At 45.7% G+C, this 19,358-nt stretch overlaps 1 protein-coding gene across 1 annotated transcript; it reads right to left on the bottom strand.

Moving 5' to 3' along the window:
* Nucleotides 1–9,765: 9,765 nt before the first annotated feature.
* On the bottom strand, nucleotides 9,766–15,217 carry LOC102305580 (zinc finger protein 263). Its single transcript, XM_042215177.1, has 2 exons — nucleotides 14,913–15,217; nucleotides 9,766–13,886 (listed from the first exon to the last, which is right to left on the bottom strand). The coding sequence occupies exons 1-2, from the start codon at nucleotides 15,103–15,105 to the stop codon at nucleotides 12,838–12,840; spliced, it is 1,242 nt and encodes a 413-aa protein (XP_042071111.1). The 5' UTR covers nucleotides 15,106–15,217; the 3' UTR covers nucleotides 9,766–12,837.
* Between the last annotated feature and the right edge of the window lie 4,141 nt (nucleotides 15,218–19,358).

Here is a 19,358-nt window from a genome sequence, read left to right as displayed (position 1 = left end):
CCTAAAACTGTTATAGTTTGGCTTTTTTCAGTGTTTTATTTGTTTGTGTGTAAATCGGTTCGGCTGAGATTAAAGTTATAGTTTTCACACAGCTGAATAAACGTCAAACAGAAAACTGATTATACAGAAGTGTGAGATGGTCGAGAATATACTCCGGTGTCCTGTTATATTTTATATATCAAGGAGCAGATGGCAGTTTATTAAACTCCACCGAGACAGCGGTGACGCAAATCTGAAGGCTCGACTGTTCCATTTCACAGCCTCACACTTCCAGCCTTCTCGGTCTTCAGAGGATCCGGCCCACATAGACCGCGAAGGCCAGATCCTCCAAAGGATACGGCCTATGAATTTGGACACAGCACGGGAGAACGTTTAGTCAAATTTATTTTCAAAATGAAATTGATCAGTTTTTAACTGTCGTTATATTATGTCTCTAGTAAATCCTGGATCTTTAACTATCCAACAACTTTTGTGACACTGATATGTGATATATGTAAATCAAGCCAAACCTGTTTTCATTCATTCTTATTCTGGGAACACAGATCAACCACTAAATCAACATCTTTGATGAGGAAGCTTGTTTCCTCCAATTGTATCTTGAATGCTTCACTTTTGGTCACTAACCCAAATAAAGATCTGCTGAACTCATGGCTGTATCTGAGGTAAGCAGGTGCATTGTGAAGCTACTGGAAAAGAAAACTTATCATAGCGGACTTTTAGGGCTGTATTTACTGGTCTCTGTGCTTTCGCTGATTACTGTCAGGTGGTCCATTCCCTTCCCGTCCTCTGTCTGCTGGGCCTCGGGAGCATCTGTCGTTGAGGGTGGGGCCTGTTGGTCAGAGCTGGTTGGTTGAGAAGTCACAGCAGTTTGGGCAGCTTCTCCATTCTGCTGCGTGGTGATTGGCTTGTCTGGCTGCTGGGGTTCCTCCATATTACCGGGCTGATGGGTGGCGCTGGGGCTGGTGGTCATCGGATGGCTGAAGCTAACTGTTGAGGAAATCTGAAGGCAGGGCTTGTTCTGAAAAGAATTACAGAGATGCCGTCAGTTATGTTGCTGCTATGAAAGTCATTAGGGCATCATTCTGATTATTGATTGGCTGATTAATTTGGCTAAACCGCCAGCTGAATATAAAAACAGAACATGGCAGATCAGACTCGTGGAGGAAAAGCTTTGCAAACAGAAAAACACAACCACTGTATTCCAGGTCCTTGTATAATCTACTTTGCATGGTGAAGCATTTCTTGATTTAAGAATGCAATCGATGGCAGCACGGTCCAGATGATCCAAAGGTTGCAGCATCCATACTTTGATTAAGAGCCAGAGTTCCTTTGTTGCAGGTCCTAATCATGTCTGCATGATTTATATAAAGCAACCCTCAAAGTCACGTCAGCATTACTGTGTAACAGCCAGCACTGCTCAGAGTTCATGTTTATCTATATCCATATCTGGTTTTCAGGTGCAGCTACCAGCCACCTCCAGCTTTTCTGGGGGACATTGAGCAGTTTGAGTCCCCATGTAACCCCTCCAAGAGTCCTGGGTGATGAGCTGGAGTGCGACTCAAAAGACCCCTGTGAAGAGACAAACAATGGACCATGCCAACTCACCCAGGTTACCAAGACCCCACCCTGGATCCAGGCCAGTAAGAGAGGTTGGGCACCAGGCGCCAGGCCTTTGGTGCAACATGGCTCCACCCTCCTGTGGGACATCCACCCGGAGGAGCTTTAGAGGTTCAGTGCTTGGTGCAGCAATGCTTTGTTTATCTGATTCCAGTTATCAAAACATCAACCTAAGATTTGTATTTTATTTTATTATTTTAACTGAATACAGCATTAAAATGATTTGCCACTCTTACTCCAACGACATTAATCATTGCAGTTTTGCTGAAGACATTCGGATGGCCCTGTTTGGACTCCATGTTCTTGGATGTGTAGGGTTACTGTTGTGAGGAGCTATAGTTTACCTGAAAGCACAACCCTTTCCTTACCCTAACCATGTAGTGCCTGAACAGAATTACCATAATGAGTAAAAGTGAAAAGAAAGCTTTAAGGTCTCCACCCTCTGAATCTGCAGGTCTGCTGTGATTACCAGTAAATGAAGACATTAAAGACACCTCGAGTGTAACAGTGAGACACGGGCACTGAAATTATAAAGCTCTGTGTTGTAATTTCAACTTTGACCTGGTGGTGGCAGCGTTGCCTCAACCAAGAAAATACCTCCAAATAGTCAGAAATCCTAAAGCGTAGAGGCCGATGTCCCCATCTCGTTGTTCTGAAAGCAGAAGTAGAGAGTTGGGTGGAGCAAGCACCAACTTGCGAGAGGCTGCATGGCACTAACGTGTTAACGAGCTAACCACGCTAATGCATTGACGCCGTGCAGCCCCACGCACTGGGCGAGCCGCACTAACTCGCTAACGGAGATTTGCTGTTTGCATGCGGTTATGGCGTTAACGTCATTTTAACAAGATTAACGCTGACAGCAGTACTTCTAATATAATGTACGACTCTGCAGATACAGACGAGGTTTTACAGGTTTCTGTTGCACTAAAATATCTTTGTGTGAGTATTTGCAACATCACAATACCACAAGTTGCTTTACGTCATCCTCCATTTTGATTTGGGGCGTGAAGCGAGCAGCAGCAGAGTATTTGTAGCAGCAGCCTCCTGATTAGGGATGTCCCGATCAGGTTTTTTGATTCATTTGTCATTTGATTTTGAGTATCCACCGATACCAAGTCCCGATCCGATACTTCTATAATACATAAAAAAAAGAATAAAGAAGAGAAACAGATCCTGGATGTTCCTCGTTTTTTTATTTAATTCACCTTATTTTAACATTCAACAACTCCGTTAACAAACAAAGCACTTTTGTGAGGAAGCTTGAACAATCAAGTAATAAATAACATAAATTATTCACTTCATTTTAGTGCAACAGTAACTATAAAAAAAGTCTGATATAACAACAATTAGCATCTCAACTTAAAATATCCGGCATGCATGTAAACAAATAAAACAATAAAAGTGCCACAGTGTTTGCAAAGCCAGTAATGTGCTTTTAGGAACTGCACTCCTAACTCTTACTGTCATCACAGTAGTAAGTTTCACAGAAGGAAATGTCTACCTCGTTTCTGTTCTCATCAAGGACGTTTGCAACGGCACTAAAAAGTCTCTCACTGTCCACAGAGCTACAGGGGCACTGAGACACTGGGTTGCAGCCATAGAGGGAAACTGATTAGCATGTTCTTTCCAGTACTGAAGTGGGTCACTTTTCAAGTTTACATGTCTCACAGTTTGCTATGGCAGTGTTGTTGTCATCAACTTTATAATACCTGCAGACCGCAGACATACTCGCGCTTTCCGCTTCAAGCTGCTTCCGTGTTCTAATTTGCCGGCAGGCGTCTGTGCAACAAAGTGATGTCATGCCGCACGCGTTGCTGTTTCCGTGTGGAGTCAAGAGGTCTAAATCTGTGCCACCGCTTAACTATGGCTGTATCCCAACTCAGGGTGTGCAGCCTTAAAGGCCGCATTTTAAGGCCGATTATGTCACAGCGGCGCGCCGAAGGCTGTCCCAATTCAAAGGCTGCTCGAAATGCGGCCCTGAAATGCGTCCTTCATTTCCCTGAATTTTAAGGACGTGGCGGTGTAGACTTCGTGGCCCAACATATCCCAGAATGCATAGCGCGGCGGTGGGTGTGGATAATTTTGCCGAAAAAAAAACGGCGGATGAGGGGCGGCCAAAGAGTAAACTTCAAGTACTGAATATTACGTCACTTATTTATGTGCAAATGTTTAATAACGAAGAACATTAAAACATTCCTGTTGGCCACATGTCGGCAAAGTCATGTGACATTAGTGACGTTTGTACTAACTTGGTTTTAAAGCCTTTACTTTAAAATATACGCCGTTCAATAGCTGAGCTTCATCTCACAGAGAATGATCAAAGCTCATGTAGAAACAAACACATGAACAAAACATTTTCTCCTTCATTTCTGTCAAACACAGCTGTATGACACGTTTCCAGCTGTTAGTATCATGGTTGCTAGGCAACCTGGGCATCACAACGGAGGCTAGACCGTCCCATTTCACAAGCCTCGCACTTCCGGCCTTAGTGGTCTTTGAGTACGCGGCCCTTGAGGATCGTTGAGGCTGCAGACCCTGAATTGGGAGACAGCCTATAGATGTGTTAGCAAATAACGAGTCAGATTCCGATCAGTCTGAAACCACGTGATCGGCTCTGGACATCCCTACTCCTGATAGCATCATCTTTATTGGCCACGACCTGCTGCTTCTTCCAGACTAATGGCAGTCGGCATTCCTGACGCCGGTCCAGATATACTCAATTCTTCTGGATGAAGCCTCAAGTGGCCATTAGAGGAACTGCAGTCGTTGGGCACTTTGTTCAAACTGAAAGCAGCTTTAGTTTATTTGATGAATTTTCTTTTAAGAAACGAAATTTGATTTTGTAGTTTTTAAATCATGTTGTTCTTTTTGGTTTCAATGTTTGTGTTATAAAAAGAGGAGATTAATAAACTAATTTAAATGGATAATTTAGCAACAAAAGCAATAATCCTTCATATGTCCTTGCATGCTTTCAGCAGGTTCTTTCCTCTCATAAGTTCAGTTTTATTAAATTGCAGCGTCCTGAGAACGAGTCGGTAGATGCAGCAGAGGAGACATGATATTAAAACTATAATGAAAGAACAGGATTTCTGCTCTGCTGGCGTCAGAGATATTAAAGGAAACCAAGCCTCAGATGAGTCCTGAGGCTCCACACATAGAAACCACTTGGTCCCATTTATTCACCATTTTACTGATTATTACTTACTTTTCATAAAAGTGAACACATCAATGTGAGAGTGTGAAAAAAGTTTCATTGCCAGTGAAATAGCAACAATATTGACACGGATCACATTTATGCCATATTTTATAAACTAAATTGAAATCAATCTTTAACCTTAAATTTGTTTATCTACTGTTTTGTCTTTTTAGTTTTAGCAGCTCCTGCTTGCATAAAGAATCCTTCTCTCCAAATCTATTCATTCAAAAGTCAATTTGATTCATTTTATCAAGCAATAAATCAATAAATTTAGAATAAAATGAAAACACATGTATATAAATATTGACTTCTAAACTTTTCATCTTATTTGGATTATTTATTGAGATGTTCCTTTGTAGGCGGAGCCTCTGAGCTGTGATGTTCAGAGTTCTTTTATCCCGAGCTCCTTGTTCTTAATAAAAGTTGAGATTCCTCCAAATGGGCCAGGCGGCGGAGTTATTCATGAAATATTCAGACGTTTTCTCTGACAGCTTATCTAACAGCACCAAAGTTAAAAGCTGAAATTATGACAGCGGCGTGTCACAAAGCTCAGAATAATTTTGTCTCTCCAAAGGTCGAGAAAAAGGAGCGAAATATTTATAAAACAGATCTGCAGCATCTGTGTGGGTTGATCAGGTTGCTGTTTAATAACAGTGACTCAACACTTTCTTGCTGCTGAGGTTTGTAGCTCGCGGGCCTTCGTGTAGGAGGAGTGAGCGCCGTCAGGAGCTTGGATTCATGCGTCGGTGAACAAAGAGCATAGTAACAATCATGTAATTTACCAGCGACTGAGAAGTTATGGAAGGGATCATTAGGCTGTCAGTCAGTCTGAGTACGAGCAGGCGGAGGAGTAATTACAGCCTTCAGTCACAACAGCTTTATCTGTTTTTACATCCTTGGATTTAAACGTGAACAATGTCTGAACCAGCTGTGACATCCTCAGATCTGATCCGGTCAGGTGACGGGCGCTAGCTCAGAGCTCTGAGATGACAGCATGTGGATGCGACATGACGGGATTGATAAGACGTTACCTAAGGAGCGTATCCTCGATATTCACACTCCTCCTCCTTTCTGAAACTCTGAATTATCAAATTTACTAAAAGGACCCGAGATCAGTGACCGAGCCCATGAACTAACCAGGAAAGTGTTACAGCGGAGGGCCGATCTCCCCGTAGACTTCTACAGGACCAGAAGTCATGCTGTAAGCAAAGGTATCGCCACCTGGTGGCCATTGCAGAATGCAAAATGAGAATGCAGCGCAGCGTCCACATCGCTCCTCTGCTTTTAGAAGGCAACAAAGAAAAGAAACTGTCCCAGCTGGGTCAACGTTTAGACACACTCATAGAGCTGCAGTTACGTCCAGTAACCACTGTTTCTGTTTCACATGTGCGGCTCCCACTAACAGGAGGTCACGGCTACATTGGGTAACGTGTGGTGGAGGTCCAGCCTGTGCCACATGCAGACGTCCTCCACCATCTTTGTCCTTAAACAGAAAAACAGGAGCCTGGAAACCAACGAGGGAAGACTCCAACACAAGCTCCACACGGTGGATGCAGACAGGTGCCAGCATGAGCTCGTGCTGTCTGCCGCACACGCTTTCTGACACGAGCAGTTCACCGTCAATCAAAAGAGACAGAGTTTAGATTCAGACACGTCTTTAAATGTTGTTTACACTGAAAAAATAAAGCTGCATGTATTAAATGTGATCCTTCCACAAACAATACTTCCTGTTTCTAAGAGAACATAAGATAGAACAGGCTTCATTAACACTGGAAACACTGCAGATTCCCTGAGTGCTGATATTTCAGACATTTTTACATCTAAAGTTGTGCTGACCATAAAACTAAGTTTGTTGTGTAAAGAGAGAGAAGCTGAAGCAGCATCATTTATCTGACTTCTTCAAACTTGTGCTGCGTTTGCTCTCGGTTCAGTGCTACCCCTGTGCGCCTCACTGTGATCAGCAGTAATCTTATCGGATCAATCAGACAGGCTCATCGATCCGAGCGATGCCTGGAGGACGAGCTGCTTCCTAAAGAGCAGGGGCTCTGTCGCAGCGCCTACACGCTCGCCGTTGTAACGACTGCCAGGACTGCATCGATCGCTTGTCCCCCTCCCCGAGGACCCAGCGCTGCAGCGCTGCTTCGCTGACTGAAGCAGAGTGTGTAATTACAGCGCTGCACGAAGCTGCACGTGCTCCCTGATGCAGTGCGACCGTTTAGCAGCATCAGTGTCATTCGATGCAGGTCACAGGATACGTCTGCAAAACACCTCCGATCCTCCCAAGTCGCTGACGTGCTCAGCATTCAGAGAAGAGGACGAGAGGGTGTTTACCTCTTTCTTCCCCTTCTTCATCACTCAGCGAGGCGAGCACTCTGCTCTTTGTTCTTTTGTTGGTTACCTCAGGAGCTTCAGGTTACAAGAAAACTTCTTTAACTTTAAGATTTAAGTTTCATCCGGTCTCATCCTGGATCTGTGTATTAAAACCCATCAATCATTTAAAATGAAATGTGATGGAGAAAGATGAACTCAGCACTGCTACTCAGGGTCTGTTACTACAGTGACCTCACAGCGGCCATATTATTGGTCACATGACAGAATTAAAAAGGCTCCAACAGCACAAACACGGTCCAGACCTACAGCTACATCCACCTGTCAGTCAAAGAGGCCACACCCCTAATGATGCTAACTTTAAGCCTTAATGTGATTTAAACACAGACATCAAACAGTTTGTGCATCAGGATGTAAACGTCTTGATGCTCAATCATCCAGGTAAGCAAATCTCCAAAAGTTGATTCTGTTCATCTGGACTAAACATGTTTGCTTCTCTGGGGACCGACTCACTGCTGCCTCTGCTGGATGTTAGAGGAACTGCATGTTCTCATTTTATTATAAATTTATATTCTTATGACTTTTATGCTAAAACATTTTTTTAGACCATTTTGTAAATGTTTATTCAAGACGGAAATCCAACTGTTTCCAGTTTTCACACAAAACCTTTGATCTTCATAAAAATCTGACGTGCTCTGCAGCAGATAACCTCGGATGGAGCTTTTACTTCAGAACCAGCTCGAGAGAATGACAGGAGCACATATAATCATCAGCTTACTGCAGTTAGAAATAAGAATAGTTTAGAAAATGTGACTCTGTCCAAACAGCAGAGAGCTCTATGCGACCCACATCAGAGGCTTCGAGGATAATAAGCACAGGACAGTTTTTTTATCTGCTGCGAATACTTCAAATTTTTATTTTAACAACCTGAATTTTCCTGAACATGGAGACACGGGGGTGTCCTACATAATTAAAGAGCTTCTGCTCAGGACGCCGGTTTGAATTATTTGTTAGACCCGCGAGCTTCAGCGGCTGCTGTTTGGGACCGAGTCTGTCAGACGTATGAACAAACTTTCCTATGAAAATTTTAAGCTTCACAGTGAAACATCAAAAACTATGTTTCCATAAAAAACAGGGAAAAAAACTTCCCATAAAAATAAGGATATTTCATCATCATAATGATAAAAAGATTAGAGAAATGAGGAAAAAGAAATCTCACACAAAACAGAGAGAAGCAAATTGTTTCATGTCCATCTTCCACATACAGTCTGTAGTTCTCTAGATTTCTGTGACTAAATCAAACAAAATCAATGAATTTTAATGATTTATTAATCATTAATGTTGCTGATTACAGCGGTACGCTGAGATTTTACTGTTGTGTCAAAGATTAGGGACTCAGATTTCCCCTTTTGATCTCATTGGCTGGAGGAGGGTCACAGGGTCTTTAATGAAGGGTCCTTACAGGAACCGGAGTTTAACATTAATTAACCTGCTGCTGCCTTCGTCCTGTCAGCGAGCGGCAGGATTAGCGCTGCGAGCTGTGGCGGGCACTCCGGAGGGAGCGGCAGCAGGAAGACACGACCATCGCAGCCATTAGTCTGTTGTTTTTAGCTCTGCGGCGGCGGCGTAATGACTCGGGGCTCTGCAGATGTTTGTTTCATGCTGCTGGGCCAGTCATGATGCGCTGACATGATAGAAGCCTTTAATGAAATCCTGGGTAATGGCTGCGTCCCTGCATTCACAGACTCTGAGCTTGTTGGGCTGTAGCTGCGAGGCTGTGGCGCTAATCAGCTACAGGACCCTCTGACAACATGAGTCTGAGACACGAGGCTGTAACAGGATGAAACAGCCTCACAGCCGTTTGACAAACATGGACTCGTATCAGCTGTTTTTACACCACAGACACAAAATGAATCCGTTCAAATTTTATAGCATGAAAAAAAATATGTTTGGAGGCTGGATGGAGATTTCAGAGCTGTGAGTCATCTCACCGTTCACTTAGATTTGTCTTCTTAATGTGATTACATCCTCCAACGCCCCGTGACCCCGGAGGTCCAGTTTGTTTCCAGAAGTCTAGATTTTCATTTTGTTGAATTTTAGTAACTAAAATCTTTTTCCTTTCAGGTTTAGTTTGTTTTTACTCTCTAGAACAGCCTGGATCCAGATTCAGATCATCGTGTTTTACGGTGGGTCAGGGTTTGGTCCCGCCCCAGTCATAAAACCCCTCTAGGTTAGAGTTAGGGTTCAGTTTCTCTCTGCCTGTCTGGAACAAATGTAAAAGCCTCTGTACGAGCTTTTCTTTGAACAGGAACATCTTCCACCTCGTGAGAGTTTGCCTCTTCGGCCCTGATCCAGCATGGTTGACTGGAGAGCTGGTGGCTGACCTGATGGAGGTATGTAGAGGAGCTGCAGAGGCAAAAGCACTCCAACCAGAAGTGGACTCTGAACCTGATTCTTCATATGCTGACTTTGAAAGGAGATGAACTAATCATTTGATTCAGGTCTGTTAACCCAGGGTGAGATCTAAAACCTGCAGGACACCGGCCCTCGACGCCTGGAGTTGCCTACCCCTTCTCTAACGCAACACAAACTCACCTCAAAGCTCCACAAAATCTTTTTTCAGATCCAAGCTTAATACTGGCTTTTACAAGCTCATATTTTTATATAAATGTTATTGTGATTTACCTTTCTGACTCACATCAGCTGCTGAAGCAGGGCTGCTTTGTTACAGCAAAACTCATGTTTATCAAAGAATCTGGAAACTTGTGTATTTATGAACTTTACTCATAATTCAGCCGACAAAACTAAAAGAAATGAATCAATGTGAACCGAACGAGAGCTGCCACAGGACAGAGAAGTGCTGAACAGAGAATATGACAACAATATATCAATAATTTATCTCAATTACATTGCTGGAAGACAAACTTGTTGTTTAAATTAAAATTCTAAACTCAAAGTAACAAAACGTCCAATTTACAGTGAACACCTCATCTGTATCTGACACAGGGCTGAAGATATACCACGGGCCTTGAATGCAGCAGAGCTCTCATCAGGTAAGCACAGCAAGACACCTGGACTGTGTTTAACGTGGCGTCTGTATCGATGCTGCAGGAAGCAGCTTCAACTCTGAAAGGGTCACAACAAACTCAGAAAGGTTTCAATTTTTTGTTCAACATCAGGAACCAGGAAGAGCAAGTTCTAGTTCTGGGAAGCTCTTCCTCTGAGCAGGAGGAGCCAGTATCAAACAGATGGCTCCAAGTTTCTCAGCTCAGTGAACCGACACAGATCTGCTCACCTCACAGGTTAACATGACGTCGACAAACAGATGCTGCGTTGATGTTATTGATGCTTTTGGACCAACAAAACAGCTTTTTACACCTGTACTCTGAGTGATCTGATTGGTCAGTAGGTGATTTTGTTGATGCCTGGTCTTGAACGCGACTGTCTTCAGCGCAGGTTAGGCCTCGACAGCGAGTTGGCACGACGGTCTCCTGAGAGGCGGGACTTTAGGACTTCTCAGCCTCTGTACGCCGCGCTGATGAGCCGACGCTCTGACGGCAGTTTCTGCAGAAACACTGAAACCTTAATAAATAGACTGTACGATGTGATGGCCGACCTGGTGCAGACATGAACTCCACCTGGTTCCTGTGAGCTGCAGGTAAACACGGTGGACAGGTGAGTGTACTCTGCAGGTGCTAGCACTGATCATTATTAGGCAGCTTCAGCATAATTCAGATAAAAATTCACTTACACTTACATGGCATTTGTCATGAACTCAGTTACTTTCCTCTCAGAGTTAAAAGCTGCGTCCTGACATCTGTCAGATCTGATAGTTTAACAGAGTCTCACAGGTGGAGGCAGTTTTTATACTTTTACATACATTTAAAGAGCTCAGGTGGGTCTCAGGAGTTTCACCAGGATCGCTGATTTGAGAGACTTGACCTGAGAAAATGAGGTCAGCTGATCTGAGCTCAGTGAACTGTCTGAATAATAAACCAGGGGCGGAGACCTGTCAATCACAGACAGACCCGCCCACTTCCAAAACACTGAGATGGAGAAAACACTTCACTCGCAGTGTGATGTCACGGCTCTATGCTCAGCTGTTATACTGTCTTATTTCACTAAACAGCATGGTTACCAGCCCATCAGCATATACTGCCCTCTGGTGGCATATCTGTGCTCTGCACACCGTCCTGATACCTGTCACCTCATCAGGTTTTTTTGTTTTGACTTTTTTAGCCTCACTGAGTCAAAATAAAACTTAGTTTTCAGAGTCAGGGTCCACGTGTGTCTTTTTACCTCGTTTATTAACAGCCACATTTAACCCTTTAACCACCCGAGCACACACCACGACCTCTTTACCTGTCAACTTCCTGTCCACAAACAGCCTCATTCGTGAGTTTAAAGACTATTTTCCTTTCATATCCCTTCAGGACTCTTAAGCTGCTTCCATGCTGGCACAGTGTCGGAGGTGAGCCCTGATAACGCTGGTCGGGGAGGGCAGCTTAAGGTAGAGGTAACGAACTGGCAGCTCAGTGAGGTGTTTCAGGAAGCGCCTCGTGGTGCAAAGTAAGCAGACAGTTGTGATAACAGACGGGTATATTTGTGATGGAGACAGAAGAAACAAAGCGCCACGCAGGAAGTGACCCGCGAGGAAAATAAATAGATAAATAACGATGTCCACGTAGCTGCCTTCAAACGCCGCCAAGTCCCGTTAGAGAGAAACCGTGTCAAAGACGGGAGGACGAGGAGGAGCGTGCTCTTCATCCTCTGCAGTTTCCCGTCGCTCGCCCACGTCTTCACACGTCGGCCCGCGGCGTCTCACTTTCAGTTCCTGCTGCAGCTCGCTCTGATCACACCTACAGACTCACAGCTGCAGCTCAGTCACATCCTCTGCTCTGATTGGTCAGCCGCTATCTGACCGACAGCTTCACCAGTTTTCTGTTGTTCACATGAATCCGTAAATCTGCTGACAGCAGCAGGGACGCACCGATCCGATGCTTCACCCACGAAAAACTGGCTTCAGGTGTTCCTCGCCGGGAGGCAGAGAGCGAGCGTCGCCTACAGCAGCTGAAACACTCGCTGCAGGCTTCACGTCTAATTCTACGGTTTGTGCTTTTCGAGCTTTTATTTTTTAAAGACCGGATTCTTCCAATCGCCAGTCGCTCCGATCCGGGATCTGTGGTCAGTGTTTAAAAAGCAGAAGCCCACAAACTGTGACGATCCGGGAAAAATCTCCATCAGCCAGGATTTGTCCCAGAAACTGATCGAGCACGAAGACGGCTCATCGCTGCCGACGCTTTAAATACATTTACTTAAAGTTCTGGAAAGTCCTAAAGTGTCTGAGTGAGCTTCATGATGCCAGAACATAATCTGAATAAAAGCCGAAGGTAAAATCTAAAACACGGCCCGTTGTTACACGACAGGAACTGTTTCAGGTTATGAAACTGGCTGATAAGGCAGGGGTGGGCAACTTTAGCGTGCTCTCTGCTGCGCCAGCTGCTAAGGAGAGTAAACACAGAACACCTGAAACGGCTTCAGCTGCCTGAAACATCAGACCGGTGCATCCCTGCAAAGTGACGTCATCGGTCATACATCCAGCTTTCATTCGATGACTCTGATTGGCTGCTGTGTCTGAGCATTTCTGCCCGGTCATTCCGCTCTATCTTAACGGCGTCCATTCCCGAAGCGCCCAATCAGGCGTTAGCCACAAAGCACATGTCCTTCTTCATGTGAATCTGCAGGCCGCTGGCGCTGGTGAAGGTCTTGGCGCACTGCGCGCAGCGGTATGGTTTCTCTCCCGAGTGCGTGCGCTTGTGCTTCTTCATGGTGTCGCCGTCGCTGAAGGTGCGGCAGCAGAACGGGCAGCTGTACGGCCGCTCGCCCGTGTGGATGCGCAGGTGACGCCGCAGGTTTCCTCTCTGGCTGAAGCTCTTGGAGCAGAAGGTGCAGCGGTGCGGCCGCTCCCCTGTGTGCGTGCGCAGGTGACGCCGCAGGTCCGCCGACTGCGCAAACGACTTGCAGCACCAGTCGCAGGCGTAGGTCTTCCTCTTCTGCTCCAGGTGGAGGCGGAGGCTGGCGGCCTGTCCGAAGGCCTCACCGCAACGCGGGCAGCGATGGACAAGTTCGGGGATGAAAGCGGAGGCTGTGCTGTCTCCGGCTGCCGGCTTCTCCTGGGAGGACTTCCTGCTCCGCTCAGCTTCCTGCCTCTCAGCGCGCACCACCACCACCGTCCTCTCTGCCTCCGCCCTGCTCCAGAACTCTTCGGCGGCACCGTTTGCGGCCTCGGTCAGAGAGTCCGTGCGACCTTTGGGCTTGCTCACGCTGTACTCCTCTGGTTCGGCTTTGATGAGCACGGGGGGCGGAGCCCGGGGCTCCTCCCTGAGCACTGCAGGAACTTCAATGTGAATTTTGGGGACGGAGACAGTGGGAGGGTTTAGGGAGGAGTGCGAGGTGACAGGTGAAGTTTTCCCAAACGCTTCCTGTAGACGGTCAGGCTTTGGTGCCACGTCCCGCAGCTCCAAGAGCTTCTTCTCCACAGGCAGGTGCACCGGCCCCGGAGAGGAGTCGCTGTGGACCGCCAGCAGCTGCACAGACACCACCTGCTCATGGGTGGGCTTGTCCACATTCGGCGGCGGCGGTCTGGGTGGGTTCGGGCGAGAGTCCGGCTCTTCGGAGCGAGGCCTCCACTCGGGCTCACCAGGCTGGTCGGGAGCCACCAAACCAAGACTGGACCTGGTGGACTCTGAAACACAGAAAGCAAACAGTTGATGCGACCGAACGACGTCCAGCACGTCAGCAGAAACATTCGACTCACACCTGGAGCTCCAGAGTTTACACTTGTTTTTGGGCCCCAAGAAAAGCTTTGCATGATTTACATTTCAAAATAAGCTCCCTTTGTGTTACACTGTCACTCCTGAATAGTGACAGCCCCTTGTCCTCTAAGCAAGCTGTCTTCAGATTGGCTGCTCTTCATAAACAGGAGGTGGGTGGGGCCATTTTAATTTTTTTTTTTAGCTCACAGGGATACATGTACTTATACTGACCTCAATATTTAAAACAGGACATAAAACAAAGCAGAACAGCTCCATGTTAAGCAGTAGTGCTACCAGGCGTCAGCCAGTTATCCTCATTATTTTACAGGTTGACATATTTTCACAGGTTACCGAACATAAACAACTCCTTTTCGCTTACAGTCTGGTTTCTATGCAAATGTGTGTGTTTTTTTTTTTACAGTTCAATGTGCTGTACCATAAATATGTACGGAATTCCCCTTTAACAGAAACCCGAATGACCGAAAGTCCTTCAAACTTCCTGAAAGTCAGCTCTCCCCAACTGACACCTCACGCAAAGCTCCTCATACCAAAGTCAATGTGACAGTCTGTCAATTTAATGCTCAGCTGTGTTCCCCCCTTTATGTTTAATGGGGTAAATGAGATACGTTGTGTAAATAAACTTTAAATGAAAACACTGCGTGAATAAAAGTGAAATGACTACCTACATCAGGCTCTCATTAGGCTCGAAGGCAAAAAGGAACTGACACGAAAAATGACAGAAAGTCACATCTATCGTAAAAATGTCGGTAAAATCAGACAGTTTGAATGATGCCGAATACACAAATCAGTCCTTAACAACACATAAAACCGTGAAAATCTGCAGTTAAGCCTGAATTTAACGTTAAAACGGCGTATTTCTATTAAACGGGCGGATTTTCATCGCAGTTCTGAATGCGCGTTCTCTCGCGGAGCTAGCCGGCTAGTTCGGCCCTTACTCAGCCACTCGGTCCCGGCCTCCAGGAGCAGGATGTCCCGCAGCTGCCTCCGCAGGCTCTCGTTCTCCCGCTTGGCTCTGGCAGTCTCCTCCCGGTACTCGGCCACCGTGTCCTCCACCACGTCCAGGATCTCCTTCACCACCACCGTCAGCCGCTCCGTCAGGTAAGCGTTCAGCAGCTGCAGCTTGGTCATTTTGATGCTGGGACCTCCAACAGCTGCATCCACACCGGAAACAACAAACCCGACAGGAAACGCTTTTGCTCAGCTCCGGTCTTTCAAAATTAAAGCGTGGTCATCAGTCTCTGTCCGCAGACTCCATCGCTGAAACTGGAGCTCAGCCTTGTTGGACGGCCTGTTGCTATAGTAACCTCATAGCAGAGATGTGACATATCTGATGATGTCATTAAAGATGCTCCAAAAGGCTCCAACAGCACAAACACGGTCCAGAGGTCCAGTTCAGGTGACGCTAGCAGAAAGCTAGCAGCTACAGCCGCCTGTATTAACTTCCACCTGCCGGTCAAAGAGGCCACGCCCCTAGTAATGCAAACTTTAGAGGGTGAGTTATACAAACAGCTGTTATGACGGGGAAATGATCCACAGAGACCAAACAGTTTGTGTATCCGGCTGTAAACATGTTTATTACTGCTGTAAGGATTTAACATGGGAGTCTATGGGACTGGTTCCCCTCTTATTTTGAAAGAACTACCAGGAAAGTGTGTGTCAGACTGAGCACCTGTAACGCGTTTGTAAATGCAGTTTCACACTGTGACCACTGGAGGGCAGGAAACACATGATTCTCAGTATAAGGGTCTTATTCAAAGTAAGAGTCAAAAACCTGGGAAATTATTTAAAGAAAGAAAATACAAATCTCATAAGCTTTTTTTAATCACAATAAAAACACAGAAATATATCAAATGTTTAATATGAGCTCATTTTTCATTTGATGGCAGAAACACGTCTCAACAAAGCTGAGACTGAAGCAATAAAAGGTAAGAAAAGTATCCTTCAACAGACCAGCTGCTGTCCTCGGCTCACAGACATCACAGACTAATGTTAGAGAGGAAACACAGACCTGTGCCGCTGACATCATCATTTTTTGTGTTTTGTGCAGCTTTATTTATATTTGATATATCATCCTAACTTTTTCACAGTCGAGGTTGTACGAGGCGTCGTTGAGTTGAGCAGATTTTGTGGTGCTTGTCTTGACCAATGGAAATCTTCCTCACAGGGTTGATTTCAGGTTTTAATTTGGGGCTAATGTCGCAGATTCTGCTAAATATGGGTCAGAGTCCGGTTGTTGGATCAGGGATTTCAACTTTTGTAAAAGCAGATCTGGTGGCAGAGAGGCACTAACATCAATGAAAAGAAAGGGTTTGAGTTTTCATCTTGAGGCTTTTATTTTGAAGGCTCTGTCAGAAGGTGCTTTTAAGCCTGAGCCAGCTCGATACTGAAGGAAAGATGGAAAGAGGGAGAGGAGGGCAGCTACTACTACGACACACACACTCTCTCTCACACACACACACACTCTTAAAGCACCCCTCCCTTTCCTTTCACCTCTTGCGGTGGAGCAGACGGAGCTGCTGCACAGACTCTCTGCATCACAAATCAAACAGATCTTAGTGAGAGGAGGCTGAGCGAGCCACAGCATCATTTAATAGAAGATCTGACGGGTGTTTCGCCGAGCGCAGCGTACTGTCATCTCTCATTTCAGCTTCTATCGCTCACATCGGGGGATCTGTACCTCCCACTTCTCCTGCAGAGACACGATGAACCTCACCCTGCAGCTTACCGTGCTGGACTAGGACCAGGTGAGCGTCCCGGGAAAAATCTTTCAGTTTCACAGGTTGGATGTGCAGGACATGTGCGGCTGCCTCCGCCTGGGTGGGTGTGTTGCTGCATCACACCTCCAGCTGGATTCTTCTCTTTTTTTTGTCTGCCTGTGATGAAGATGAAGGTTTTGGTGCATTCATACAAAGTTGTGTGTGTGTGTGTGTGTGTGTGTGTGTGTGTGTGTGTGTGTGTGTGGTGTGTGTGTGTGACAGATAAACGACTTCAGAGAGAAGAGAGAGAGAGAAGAGAGGCATGGAACATGTTCATGATCACTGCGTGTTAAATTTATGTATAAAATATGGCTGCAGTCGTGCTGCCTCGCAGGATTTCATTCAAGCTTTTTGGGTATTTTCTAGAAAACAGACACCGCCTCGTGTCCTTGCTGCCTCGTGTCCTTGCTGCCTCGTGTCCTCGCTGCCTCGCCGCCGTGCCGTCCTTGCCTGAGGTGGATCATAGGGCTGGGTATCGTGACTGATTTCTAGAATCGATTTGATTCCGATTCACAAGGTCCCGAATCGATTCGATTCAATTCGATTTGAATCTGGGAAATTTTGCCAGTCAGAAATATTATAATTCAGATCAGCACATTTACATATTTTTCTATCTATAAAAAGGAAGCTGACACACGCGAGACTTGATCACAGGTGTGAGCGTCACAGCAGAGGCCTTTGTGTCAAAGCAGCTGAAGATAAAACAGAAAAACATGAAGCAGATTTTCCTGTTCTGGATTTTATAAAAATATTCTGCAGTCGATCAAAAACGAAAGAAAACCATTAATCAGCACATGAACATCACCTCTGAAGTTACAGCGGTTTCATTACAGACACAGCGTTTTGCATTTTGCATCATTTTAAAAAGTTTAAATTTGTTCAGTATTGAACGGCAGAAATTAGGTTTTTCTTTTAGGAAGTAAGTGAAAGGAAACAAACAGCGTCCGACAGCCTGCAAACAACGTAGAGAATGTGCACGAAGTGTGATTTTGTCCTGGTGGAAGCAAAACAGCAAAAGTCAGAGTGAATCCATGACGATGTTTATGTGAAGCGTAGTTTGGATCAATGTTGTTTGGAGAGAGATCAAACCTTCAGCTTCAGAATCAGCGCAAAAAGGGCGTGAACACAAAGCTCGACCCGCCGACACATCAGAGTCAGCGAGCTGTCGGCTTTCAGCCCCGACCGTGTCCGTGCCGTCGGTGAGAAAGTCACAGCTCACTGATCCTGATGCGTCGGCGGGTCGAGCTTTGTGTTCACGTCTCTGTGCAGAAGCCTGTTCCTGCTCTCAGTTACTGTTTTAATCTTTGGTGGTTGTTGAAACTGAGATTCTGGCGTTTCGGGCAAAATAAATTAATATTAAAAAATCGATTCAGGATTTGAATGAATCGATATCACGTTATCCAAGCCAGAATCGATTTTAATCGATAAATCGATCATCAAAACCCGCCCCCAGTGGATCAGTTTATCCTGCTTTGCTCGAGCTGGAGGTTAAACTCTGAAAATATTTCATTTCCAAAAAACTGAAAGAAACAAGAGCAGATTGTTTACAGTCTGAATTCGGCCAAAGAATTTCAAATTAAACTGCCTAAAAAATGTGAATATTATTTTGAAAGTCTGCCTTTAAAGACTTTGAATGTTTCCGTTTGACTGAGTGAGCTGGTTTTAGTCACGGGGACAGCTTTAACTGAGAGCAGTCACAGTGAGGAGGTGTGACCCGCCCGAAGAGCGAGGAGGTGACAGCAACATGGCCGCTCTGTGACCAGGCCGAGAAACAGGAAGTTGAATTTTGAGTTTAGAAAATAAAACAAAGATTCATCCTTTCAAAACTGCTTCAAATCTCTTGTGGGGCCGCTGAGTTTGGATCAGTTTGTAGAACCTGAATTTAGCTGAATATGGAGGCTGGATGTGATGTCACTATGATGTCATCTGACCCTCACGCCGGTGCCTTGCCAGCCTTGCCGTGAGGGTCCTCAGCCGGAAAATGGTGGAGTGCCTACTCCGGTCAGGGATGAGTTACTGCCCCAGGTGGAGATGTTCAGCTAAATCGGGGTCTTGTCCACGAGTGAGGGGAGCATGAGACTGACAGATGGATTGGTTCAGCACCTGCAGTGATGCGACCGCTGTACCAATCTGCGGGGGTGAAGAGTAAATACTCTAGGAACAACAAGTAGGCCTGCAGAGCGAGAGCGAAGTGCTCTAATAGGGTGATATGGTACTACAAGGTCATTAAGAGAAGATGGGGAAATCAGCTCTTGTTCTAGTCCCTGTCAGGACTCTTGCTGCAGTATTTTGGATCAGGGTTCGCCCATGAACATGGTTTAGGCTGGTTTTGGATCATCTCGGAGGACTTGGAAGTCGGTGGCATGGAAGTTGGGATTGGGGCTTTGGGTTTTACACTGGTCTTGGACTCATTTGGCTTTGGAGCATCTCAGTGAACTTTCCACAGCTCTTGTGTGGATTACTCCTGAAACTCCCTGCACAATCCCAGACTGATCCATCTGTTTGAGGGCTCTGCGTTCTTCTTGTAGTTGAAGTTGAGTCTTTCTCATGGTGCCTGCGTTGGAGAAGTGAACATCTATAACCTTTGTACAGGACTACAGACAGCTTTAACCGAAATAAAGAAGA

The sequence above is a fragment of the Haplochromis burtoni genome, unplaced genomic scaffold (genome assembly GCF_018398535.1).
Source record: "Haplochromis burtoni strain Fernald_Lab_line unplaced genomic scaffold, NCSU_Asbu1 Contig_673, whole genome shotgun sequence".
In the NCBI taxonomy this organism is placed as follows: domain Eukaryota; kingdom Metazoa; phylum Chordata; class Actinopteri; order Cichliformes; family Cichlidae; genus Haplochromis; species Haplochromis burtoni.
The sequence above is the reverse complement of the archived record's forward strand: the minus strand, read 5'-3'. Positions and strand labels throughout refer to the sequence as shown.